General features: G+C 40.1%; 1 protein-coding gene across 1 annotated transcript in view; it reads left to right on the top strand.

Annotated features, from left to right (window-relative positions):
- Nucleotides 1-12,015, top strand: part of NELL1 (neural EGFL like 1) — a 278,173-nt gene extending 266,158 nt beyond the window's left edge. The window contains 4 exon segments of the mRNA XM_085223918.1: nt 396-589; nt 5,478-5,654; nt 7,006-7,230; nt 10,067-12,015. Coding sequence (XP_085080044.1) covers nt 396-589; nt 5,478-5,654; nt 7,006-7,230; nt 10,067-10,117 — 647 coding nt within the window. The 3' untranslated portion in view covers nt 10,118-12,015.
- The last annotated feature ends 684 nt before the right edge of the window (nt 12,016-12,699 follow it).

Below are 12,699 nucleotides of genomic sequence, written 5' to 3'. Positions count from 1 at the left end.
ATTGATCATGCTAGGAGCTTGTGAAGAATAATGCCCCACTATTTTGTGTAAAATCCTGAACAGAGTAGTCCAACAGACTGATTTCTAGTCACTGGAAAATCACAAAACGCCCTTGTCTGAAGGCAGATCAGTGATCAGTAGTTCGACTAGCTGTGTTGGTCTCAGCATTTACAGTTGAGCCTATTAGAGAGAGTTTAAGAATTCTCTGTGGAATCAAAATGAACGCTGATGAATAAGTTGAAAAAAATCAGTGTTTAATGTCAAACATATGTGGAAGATATCAGAAAGAAGATGCTCTTTTCCACCAGTAAAAACACAGTAATTACTTACTATTAAAATAACATTTGCCCTGTGGAAAAACATGCCCAAAACATTATAAATCTGCTGTCTTGCAGATATCGATGAGTGTGCCTTAAAGACCCACACCTGTTGGAATGATTCGGCCTGTGTGAACCTGGCAGGAGGGTTTGACTGCCTCTGTCCATCTGGACCATCTTGTACTGGAGACTGTCTCCATGAAGGCGGCTTCAAGCGGAACGGGCAGGTGTGGACCTTGAGGGAGGACAGATGCTCCGTTTGTTCCTGCAAGGTGAGATCGTGTCAGAAACTCCATATTGCAGTGCCACTGGTGCTGGCAAAACGCTAATTCTGAGCCCCCGGTGCTGGGGCAGAAGGTAAGCTCTGCAGTGGGCTCTGAAGCTGTCACTGGGAAATTCATTGGGTCTGACTTCTTTTTTCCTTATTGTGCCAAAGTAGCTGCAGCTGAATAGTGATGAACTCTTCTGCCTTGACATCCTGTGGGATGGAGCCATTTGGGCTGCCTTCATGGGGATCTCATGTCACCCTTCAGTGCAACTTGCAGATGATCAGCATGCTTACTCTGGGTGCTAAAAGGGGCTTTCAGCTTCTGTTTCATGCGAATATGCATCTCTCAGGACAAGTATTCATCAGTTGTGTTTCTCTTTGGCCTGAATACGTGTGAATTAACTGGTTAAGAAGGAATACCTAAGCATGACTAAAGGACTTACCACTAAGCACTTAATTTTCTCAAGTGGACAGGGCAAAGGCCGCCTTTCTCCTTTGCATCCCAGCTTGGCTGTGTTGGCAGTTTTCCCAATTGAGCAGTGCAGTACTTTTTGCAACTTTAGAGAAGCCACGCATGATAGATAAAAACCTACTTGACAGTTAACAGAACCATTTTCTTTTTCTTTTTCTTTTTTTTTTTCCTTTATTTTTCCCCCCCTTTTTTTTTTCCTCCTCCTCTGGAAATTGACCATTCTTTTCAAGCATGCTAATGAAATTAAACTATTTTCTTCATTTCCACTGGTTAAAGAGGGGCACTGTCACTGAAATGCACCCTAACATTCAGCAGAACTGTAGAATTGCACCAGTCTGAGGAATGGTAAATCTTTCATGGCCACTTTGACCCGATATGTTCACAGCACTGGTAAAGCTGTGCTTAGATACTGCAGAAACACTATTTGTCCTTACATAATTAAAATGAAATTCTGGCTACCGTGACAAGCTGAACATAAAGAATGAGAAGTGGTTTGTCTGTCCTCGTGTCCTAATGCTTGTGAGCCATAGAAACACCAGAGGGTTTGGAGGGATACAGGGATGAAAAGTTATGTTCACGTTACAAGAAACTGAAAGCTTCATCATGTCTATATTGCAGTAGGACACCAGGAGGGAAAATCAAGACTTCAGAGTGAATAGAACCCACAAACTACCCTGCTGTTTTAGGCTCAGATGGGAATATATTCTTGTTAGTTGCTATATTTTTTTACTTCAAGTAGCCTCAAGCTCCCTAAAACTCCTCCCTTCAGAAGCTGAAGTATACAACTCCACTGAATACATATCAAGGTTTTATTGTAATCTTGGGGAACAGGCTGGCTTATGAAAGGGTTTCTAGTCAATAGAGTAAACAGTTTAGTACATGTGAAGACATCTGGTCTGCCTTTGCAGAATTATAACTATTAGTATTCCTATTTTAAATTGCTGTAATTTGTTTTCTTTGCCATTTCTCATTGCTCTTATTTCTTATGTTGAATGCTGTTATTAGTGTATGAAAATACATGAAATGATTGACTAGTGCATTGAGATTTTAAACTAAGCTTGGCAGTGTTTTTTGCTATGACTCTTCCTTTATATCCTCCTCATTTTCTAGTCTTTTTTCTCTGTGAATTAACATTTGCATTTTATTTCATGCCAATAGCTGCCTTGTTTCAAGAGCCAAATTCTTGTCTGTAAAACAGGGAGAGCTACTTCTCCATCATATCCCAAGCATAAAAAAAAAAGCCTTCACTCAGCATTTATTGAAATCTTTTATTGAGACATATTTCATAAATTGTGATTGCTTCCAGTACAGCAGATGACACTCCAAACAGGCAGGGCTCTACCATTTCAGTGCAGTTGCATGGAGAGCTGGTCCTGCTTGACCTTTGTGCAGCTTGCTCTGTTTTCAGTGAGGAAAAGGGCAGAGTGTAACTAAATCATTCCTTATACTTCTTACTCCAACTTTAAAATGATCCTACTCACCTGCTTTCTGTAGGAAACAAATCAGTGTTTCAGATTTAAAATAATATGCTTTCTTTTGGATTTTCTTTTGTTAAACTTATCGTAGAAGGGGATATATTTTGTGCAGCAACTGGAATGCATGGATCCTGTCTTGAAAGTAATTTGACTTAGAATCCAGTACAAAGGAAATCAGATAGCAGACTTCACTTTGAAGTTCTTTAAGTAAGGTTATTTGTGGAGTAGGATAATATCAAATATGAGAAGTTGTATTACTTCAGTTGTATTCTGAAACAGAAGGATGATTCCAGTGTTCCATCAGACACAGTCTCTTCAAACTGGGACAAAGTTTACAAAACCATAAGCTCTCAAAAAATAATTAGTTGACTGTATAATTAATGTAGCACCCTAAGTGCGTTTGATGCATCCTCTACAAGTATCTTTCTGAACTATGGTGAATTTAATGCACAAAGACAGATAGAAATGTGAAGGGGAGTGGAGGGGAGTTCCCCTCTGCTGCAAATATACGCCTAGTTGTGTGTCAGGTTATATGTGAGCTTTTGTGTCCGTCCCCTAATTCAGACGACCCTTCATTTGCAATGCAAAAGAAGCCTGGGAGATAAGCACGGCACTGGGAACACTGCCCAGGTGAAGTGTGTTCCTGATGGTGAGAACAGCATGCTGGTCTGGTTTCTTCAGGTTCTGACTTCTGTCCCGTTGGCTTTGGGCTTCTGTGGAAACTTGAGTCACCCTTTACACTGATTCCTCTGCAAGTTAGTTTTTCTTTATTAAGAGCAGTTTTGTGTTCACAGCTCTGATGCTTATGAAGCCCATTGAACTGAAAGAAAATCAAAGAGGAAGAGATACTAATAAGATGCTAAATATCATTATCCCATCAAAAGGAAATAAATTATTTTCTTTCTATTTCTTACTTTTTCCTATTAAAACCCATAATGCTAGTGCAGACCTGCAAAGATGCAAGTACAGTGTTGCAGCTTAAGAGGCTTTATGACATTGCACTATAGGAATTAAAACATTTTCTGAAAGGCATAGAACTAATGAGATTTTAGATAAAACACAGATGCTTAAAGAATAAGGACAGTAGCAGTGTATTATGATTACAGAAAGGTCTCTGGCAAAATTATCGAGTCTTGGTGTTCTGAAATACAGAGAGTGAAGGCAAAGTAAAAGGTTAGCTGCTCCCCAGAGGTAGGAGCATGGTAGCTCAGAGTAGCAGATAACTACCAGTGCTGTCACCAGATGAAAGAGGAATTTGAAAAATAATCTTGAAAGCTTAGAAAGTAAAGTGGCCTCAAGCAGACAGGTGGTTGCTAACCATTATTTATCAGAACTCCATTACAAAGAGGAGAGAGGGAGCGCTGTTGTTGGTGGCACTAGGCTGCAAAGACACCTGGTACAGCTCGCTTGGAACCTGATGCCTGCTGTTGGCAAGAGGTGGAGACAGTCCTCCTTTCCCACCTGTGAGAATAGAGATTTGGTCATAACTCCCCACTAGAGAAGATTTTCAGTTCTCCTTCGCCACTTGCTGAAATGGGAAAATGACCTTGGTTTTGAGGAGGAAAAGCTTAATTCCTTGTGTTGCATCTGGCCAGTAGGAGCAGACAAGGAACTGGGTCATGAACTGTATTTCTTACTTTCTGATTTACCCCAACTACAAGAGCCAGGGAAAACAAAGCTTGTTAATTCCTTCTCCCGTGGCTAAAGTATCAAATCAGCCACAAGCACAGAATCCTCAGTTACCTCAATTTGATGCAAAGCACAAGAAAGCCAATGGGGCAATCTAGCCGTATGCCCTCTGGCTATCAAAAGCACTTCAGAACCATGCTGAGCTGGTACATTTTCTACATTTCTGTAATCCTAAGTTCTCTTATCTTTCCTTAATAGGCATAACAGGCCATTTTAATTCTTCTTACAACAGAAAGCAATATGCTAATCAGTACAAAAATACTATGAAATGTGACGCTGCCTGACGGAGACATTATTATCACCTGATGCTGATTTTCTACCTGTTGCATTGTGGCCAAGCCTGGATTTGCTTAAAAACACGATACAAACAGATTCCCACAGAACTGCTGTGCCTCTTTTTGGTAATCTCTTCTGAAAAGCATTAAGAGGAAAAATATTTCCTTGCTTTGATAGATATCCCTTTATTTGATGGCAATGAAAAAACGTGTCCCGCTTACATCAGATACGGGTTTATCAACTCAGAGCAAGGTTCTGATGACAATATGGAAAAGCTCCAATGAAATGAGTGCAGTTGTTTTGCAAATTGTACAGATGTGATTCAGAGCAGACTATAGTTTCGTTTGTCCCTCAGATTGGCTGCAGGTGAGGCTTGCTTGAATAAGGAGTAATCCGATAATCAGCATTAAAATCAAAAGAATATGATGTCAAAACTTTTCAATAATCTCCTTGTTGCTAACTATGATTTCAGCTCCAAGTCTACATGAGGCATATCAGTATGTTGGCTCACCTATAGTAAACAGTATAATTTCAAACAAAAAACTCCTCCAATTTTCATTTTTAGCATTAAAATCAATTTGTTTTTCTCTGATGCAAAGAGTATATATCCTTTTCGGATGTAGAAGCAAATCTTTTGTTTATCCCAAACAATTCTGTTTAATGGTCTTTAACAAAATGTGCCATCCAATGCATTATGTAAATATTTAGCAAAACCATATTTTGGAGAGCCTGTGGGAAACAAGCTATCTTTAATACATGGAAAAAGTTATCACGGTTGCTGATAGTTTGTAGTCCATTTATCTGTAAGCTCGTAGGTTCAGATGTGGAATAGAGCCAGTTGTGAGTTCACAGTAAAGAACAATCAGTGCCAGTGTGATTTTGCTACGTCGTAGTCCTGCAAAGTTAAAGGGACCAACTTTAACATCAGATGTTGCCATTTGGTGTTTTGTGGTTGACATCGGGGCAATGTGTCCTTGCAGGATGGGAAAATTTTCTGCAGGAGAACAGCCTGTGACTGCGAGAACCCCAGCGCCGATCTCTTCTGCTGCCCGGAGTGTGACACCCGTGTCACCAGCCAGTGCCTCGACCAAACTGGGCACAAGCTCTACCGCAGCGGGGACAACTGGACCTACAGCTGTCAGCAGTGTCATTGCCTGGTACGGGTAAAGCATTTTGGAGGGGAGCAAGAATAATGATTGGGATTTCCAGCAAAGCCCGCTTTTATAAGGTCATCTGTTCTTTAAATGTTTTTTTTTTTTTTTTAAGTTATTTCACATGTGATGGATTCGGTTGGAGGAGTTCCAGCTTTTAATAACATCAGCTGGTCTACTTGTCTTATCAAAATGAACAGTGCATTTTTAACTCAGGAGATGCTGGAAAAACGAAGTGCCAGTGCCACATGGTGAATTAGCAAAAAATTAACTAAGAACGAAGCAAAGCAAAATTACTAGACAAGCATGGAAAATAAAGAGCGCTTCTTTTCTCGTTAGGCACTGCAGATTATTTCCCCAAAGCTTTATTTTTGCACAGATATACTAATTGCTGCAGCAATGAACTTCATTAAAATGATCAGTTTTCCATTTATAGCTGTCTATTAACGTTGTCTTCACATATGATATTAATCAAGAGGTGTCTGAGCATCAGGAAACAAATTACATTCAAAGCTAAGTTACCATTAAGTGATAATCATCCATAATGTACAGCAGTAAGTATTCTGTTTTGTATTCTAAGATTTTTTTAATGTTTGCAAAAGAACAGCTAGAAACTGAAACATCACCAGTAGCAATGGGAAATATAAAACGTGATGTGTTTTACGGGGGTTACTGTGTTTGTAGTCAGTTAATATTAGGTTAACAAACATACAGAGCTGAAAGAACCTGATTCAGTACATCATTGTATGTGCATTATATGATGTTATCAATATCTGAAGTGCTTAGAAAGTAGCTTAATGCAAGTCCAGTTTAGTACAGACACGTGAATGCTACAGCAATGTCTGCTTTTTACAAAGCTAAATACTAACATGAAGTCACCTAGTGGAATATACCTGCTATTGGTCCAACAATTCTTTTAGCAGTTGACAGTAAAACCCGTTTTGACTGTTGCTAGTTAGGTCAGTGTTCAGTGTTTCTCAAACATACTAGCCTACAAGTATCTGCAGTGTTAATTTCCCATTTAAACAGTTACTGTGGCGTTCATGTGACCATGAGTAGAAAGAGGATATAAATATTTACTGCAGAAATTACAGTTTATGTAAAACTATTGGAAGGCGCTATTTAGTATTGCTTTTTTAAACCCCCAAGAACTCAGATTATCTTCCTGTATTCACTGTGTTTTTTAAGTCAAGAAACTAGCAAATGATACTCTGAAGCTGCACGATCAACCACACTGAGAGCTGATCCATTAAATCTATATCAATTTTGGCAAAATAACACTTTCCTCTTGAACAGAATAGAGATCTAGCTAAAAAATGGCAATAAATTCAATGAGCTTTCCTTCATTTTTGTGCAGGAAGGAGAGGTGGATTGTTGGCCTCTTTTGTGTCCAAATCTAAACTGTGAGTACACAGCCATTTCAGAAGGCGAGTGCTGTCCTCACTGCGTCAGTGACCCCTGTCTGGCTGACAACATCACCTATGACATCAGGAAAACCTGTCTAGATGGCTATGGAATCACGAGACTTAGTGGTGCTGTATGGACAATGGTGGGATCTCCTTGTACAACCTGCAAATGCAAGGTACGATGAGCAAGATGAAGTGGTAATCAAGATAGGGTCGCTTTCTGTCCTTGGATGCACTCGTTCTGGTTGGAGGGAAGTAAGTAAGACCTCAGGGCAGGAAAACTGACCCACCAAAAGGCTGTGCCTTTTGTGGTCTGCAGGGTGGAAGCAGAACAATCTGTGCTTGTTTTCTTGTAACAAGCACAGATCAGTAATATCCTAGTGCAATTTTCAGGCATTTTGTTGGAGAGCCCTTTAGGCATTCTTAGTATGAGTCCAGGCCAATATTTTAATAATTGATTAATGTGAATGTTCAGGAAAATGTGTTTTTTCACAGAGCTGGCAAGCAGAGACAAACTGATAAAAGTTTCACCAGCATGCATGAAAGTAGAAACTCATTGCAGCTCAGGCATCAACACAGACTAGAAGGAGCAGTCGTTGAGAGCAGCCCTGTAGAGAAGGACGTGGGGGTCCTGATGGATAAAAAAAACTGAACATGAGCCAGCAGTGTGCTCTTGCAGCTCAAAAGCAAATGGCATCCTGGGCTCCATCAGATGAGAGTTACAGGGAGATGACTGTCCCTCTCTACTCTGCCCTTGTGAGGCCCCATCTGGAGTACTGTGTCCAGGTCTGGGGCACCCAATGCAAGAAAGACAGAGAGCTGTTGGAGAGGGTCCAGAGGAGAGCCACAAAGGTGATCAGGGGCACCTCCCCTAAGAAGACAGGCTGAGGGAGCTGGGCTTGTTCAGCCTGGAGAAGAGAAGGCTGTAGGGTGACCTCATTGCAGCCTTTCAGTACCTAAAGGGAGCCTACAAACAGGAGGGGAATCAACTCTTTGAAAGAGTAGATAATTGCAGGACAAGGGAAATGGTTTTAAGTTGAAGGAAGGAAGATTTAGGTTGGATGTCTTACAGAGGAGTGGTGAGGTGCTGGAACAGCTGCCCAGAGAGGTTGTGGATGCCCCGTCCCTGGAGGTGTTCAAGGCCAGGTTGGATGGGGCCCTGGGCAGCCTGGGCTGGTATTAAACGTGGAGGTTAGTGGCCCTGCATGTGGTAGGGGAGTTGGAGATTCATGATCCTTGAGGTCCCTCCAACTTGGGCCATTTTATGATTCTGTGATTCTGTGTGCTCTCATAACAAAAGTTATTATTCTTGATCTTATAAATTTTGTATGGCTTTCTCAACAGTGAGCCAGTGCCAAGAACAGGGGGACACGGGCATGCCTGCTTTGTTTGCTCCTCTGTAAGCAGGTCAAAGGAGTGGGCAATTAGTCCACCAGTGTGGGAAGGACTCACTCTGGATTTGACTACTTTGTAGGGAATACTTACATAAGGAACACTGCCAGCAGTTTTCCAGAGAAATGACCAAGGCAATTGTCTCTGTACTAGGTAGATGATGTAGAGGTCCAGGAGGAGCTCTAAAATGGCAAGCTCAGCCCTGCCAATGTGCCTAATTTGGGGCTGCACAAATATAGGATTGTCCAGGACTCTGGAAAAATTATTTTCCAGTGTTTTCTGGGAGTTGGGTACTTTTACCCCAATTCTCCTATCAGAATGCTGCATTTCCCCATTTATTGAGTTTAGAAGATTAGGAGCTATTTGAAGTTGTAATCTTTCTTGCATCTGTTCTGGTCCACTAGGTTCCTGCCCTTTGCTACACCTCACTGCCTTTCACACAAACAGCTGTTCTAAAGGCTGTAATATAAGCAGAAATAGCAAAATAGTTCAGAAAAATAAAAAGGTGAAGATAGCTAACTTCACAAAAAAAAAAAAAAGTATCTGAAGGTACTTGTCACAAAAGCCTGTTGCTGTGGATTTATGGCTTTAGTAGATACATTCTGCTTACAGACTAGGACTAATGAAAAACAGATAACAGAATCATAGGTTGAGTTGGAAGGGGCCTCAAAGACCACTTAGTTCCACACCTTCCACTGCAGGCAGGTTACCAAGCACGAAGTCAGGCACTAGATCAGGTTGACCAGGACTGCATTCAGTCTGGCTTCCACTGCATTTTTCAGACTCCACAGAAGTTAAGCCTTGAATTCTGTGCTTTGTATCTCTTGTAGTGAAAACTGATCTCTTGCTTCTTGATAAAAATTACTGAACAGAATTATGAAGATGTGTTTTGTGTTGTGTAAAATTTTCTTATGTTCACTGAGCAAACTAAATTGTTGCTCAGGGTTTTAAATTATAGAAGTCAGCTTTTCTACCATTCTTCAGAGTTTTCCCAATTGGTTTGTGGTGGATCAAAATAAATAGATAAATAAACATAATGCTCATTTGGAGGTTTTGTGGTTTCTGTAGTTTTTAGTACATGTGATAGTTTTGTAAATGACTGAATGTGCAGAAAGTTATTTAGCCATGGAGTAAAGCTCAAAAGCTACATGGTGTTTTTCCTCGTACATATCCACCCTGAACCAAGAATCTGAATGATTTTCTTATTTCAGAAGAACAGAGAGCTTCTCTGTATGGGTAGGATCCAAACTCCTGCCATCGACTTTAGTGCATGGGAGAAAATGAATCAAGTCATCTTTGTTGTCACTGTTGTGTGCTATATTCTGTTATGGAGGCCAGAATCTTTCACAACCAGGTTTCCAATTCACATGTAGTTCAGGTCAGTTCTGGTAAATAGTCAGTACATGGAGAAAAAGCAGAGATCATCTAATTGCTATTTAGAACAGCAGCCTCCTCAAAAAGGCACCACAGTTGGGACCCATGGGGGCACCTGAGGATGATGGCTTAACCAGGTATTTTTTGCATGTAGTAGATGGATCTGCCTCTGCCAGCTAGTATCCCCTGTGCTTTTTGTAAGTTGTTCTGCAGCGGTGATTGACACCCACTTGTTTGTCTGTGCAGAATGGGAATGTCTGCTGCTCGGTGGATTTAGAGTGTCTCAACAATAACTGACGTCCTCAGACTGGACTGTGCTGGGGGAGGAAAACTGATGAAGTTAACATCTGAAATGAAGCCGTATGCGTTGGTGTTTTGTACAACAGACAATTACCAAAGTCTCCGCAAGAGGAAGATGTTTGGGAGTTGCCTTTGGGACCTATCACTATGCTCATCCTTGCTAGCCTTGTCTGGGTGACTTACAGTACAGCGCATATAAGTCAATGGTTGTTACAAGTTTTCAGTGTTGTAAATTACACACTTTTCCTGTCAAGACATTTGCAAACACGTTTAAATTATTTCATGGGTATACTAATGCTGTATTTTTGTTTTAATTTGTGTATTGACAACATGATAGAATTCAGCTCTTCTTACTTTGGATCTAAATGTTACAAACGAGACAGCCTGTTGTGGTTTTTGTCCCATGATATCACATACTTAGTTCCAAGGTCCCTGTCGGATGTATTTATGAAAATATGTATGTATGTACAGTCAGATTGCATAGTACTTATATTTCACAGCTGTCCAACATTTTAAAACATTGAAAGGTATATTTGATTGGATAGAATGGAAGTAATCAAACTGAGTCTGTCTTACTAAATGCCATGGCAAAAAGCACTTTCTTTTCCAAGCGTGTGGAGCAGCAGCAAGATTCCCATAGTGAGCAATGCTACGAAAACATCACACCGCCATTTCAACACATATTCAGAAGAGTCAGTAGTCCTTATCTGTGTTCTGCTTTGCAAGAGAAACTGCAAATGCTGAAAAAGGGTATAATCCCTCTCAATATTGCAGTGAGAAAATGGTTGGCCTTAAGATGATACAGTTTGAAAGGACTGGGTTAGATTTTGCTGTCGATTGTAACGTCATCGATTAGTTCAGATTTTTTTCTTTTTTGTATTTGCAGTGATAACGACGTCCACCCTTCTCAGTAACTGCTACCATAATGGCAAAGTGCAGAAGCTGCTGTGCCAGTGACATGCGGGATAGCAGACCTTAACTGTTGGTAACTTTCATTACCCAGTTAATGGCTCAGTAACAGGTTTTCTCTTTTCGTATTTTACAACATAGAAAAAGTTTTAAATTTACCATGCACACAGTGTCTTTTAGTACATAAGTTTAGATAGAAATACAAATGGAAACTCTTAGCCCTGTACTGAGGTTAGAGTTTAGTTTCTCTTCTGTTTATGCCTACTTTTTTCCTGAGGCTAGAAAGTTTGTGACAGTAGAGCAAGAATATATTTCTATGACGATGACATCTTCAGCTTAAATGTCACGTTTTTAATGTACCGTTGTGTTTTGTTCTGCTCATTTGTGCAGTGGTTTTTGTTTGTTTTTCTTTTTATTCAATTAACTGAACAATGAGTATGTGGAAAGGAGTGCAGGAATAAGTATAGTGACTACTGTCTGGACTGTCAACATCTGTGAGGCTTTCATAGCTTCATGCAGAAAACGTGACACTGCTAGAAGAAGAATGAAGTGTGGCTATGAAATGAAAAAAGTGTCTTAAATGAAGTACTGTCGTGTTTCTTACAAGGGAAAAAGTGGCAAAACAATATAAAAAAATGATGTGATGATTCAGACAATTTTCTTCCCTTTTTTTTTTTTTTTTTCCAAATGTTATTTGTTTTATCTAACAGGTTTGTGTGGTAAATTTATTTTCTTTAAATGCCCCGTCATTTCCAGCTATTGATGTATTGACTATATTTGCATTGCCATAATGATTGTATAATAAGGGAAATGGTTGTGTTTTGTATGATACTCCGAGGATGTCTGTAAATCATGCCAGCTCATTTTGTATATCACATTGTAAAACCCAACGGTAATTCAGTTGGATGAGACATCCAGTGGGCTGAGATATAAAGGGGAATGATTTAAAAACTCGTGGGCATCTAAATAAACTCCTATGTACAGATTGCTTTCTTTTATTAGTGGGATTTTAACCTGCTAATTGCTGTCCTTTCCAGGCTTGAACTTGTGATGTTGCTAAAACGAGGAGTGTTTGCCTGGAGAATTAGTATCAGGACTGCAAGAAATTCTTCATTTATACCTACTCAGACAAAATCCTATATTCCAGTCTGTCACGTAAACCAATTTGTGAAGCTCTGTGAATGGGATTAATGACAGCACAAGGTTTCAAAATCGTTCTTTTCCCATTTAACTCACAGTAGTGAAGCCCTTTCCCAGGATGCTCTCTGAAAGCTCCTGACCTTGTTAAGAGTGTATTCAACAGGCACACAGAACTTCATATTTTGCCTTTCACATACGGATTTCCTTCCTGAACCCAATGCAGATTAATTCAACAAAACTCTTTCAGAGCATTTTATACTGCATTATGTGTCATTATCTCCAAAGTTACACAGCTTGAATTGTTTACATAAAGTCAAAATATTGGCACAGACCTGTTTACGTTGCATTTTAAGCAGTTACTCCATGATGAACTTTTCCATATGAAGCAGTGTGATCACTAAACACATCACGTTTCCTATCAGAAGCTACATCCTCAGCTCAGAGATCGGATTGAGGCACAAAATGTAATTCACTGTGATCGTCTGTGACTGAGGTAAGAACTTCCAAAACCTCTTTCATTTGAAGGGCCT

The sequence above is a fragment of the Meleagris gallopavo genome, chromosome 5 (assembly GCF_905368555.1).
Source record: "Meleagris gallopavo chromosome 5, MGAL_WU_HG_1.1, whole genome shotgun sequence".
In the NCBI taxonomy this organism is placed as follows: domain Eukaryota; kingdom Metazoa; phylum Chordata; class Aves; order Galliformes; family Phasianidae; genus Meleagris; species Meleagris gallopavo.
Note: the sequence above shows the minus strand (reverse complement) of the source record. Positions and strands in the feature narration are given on the sequence as shown.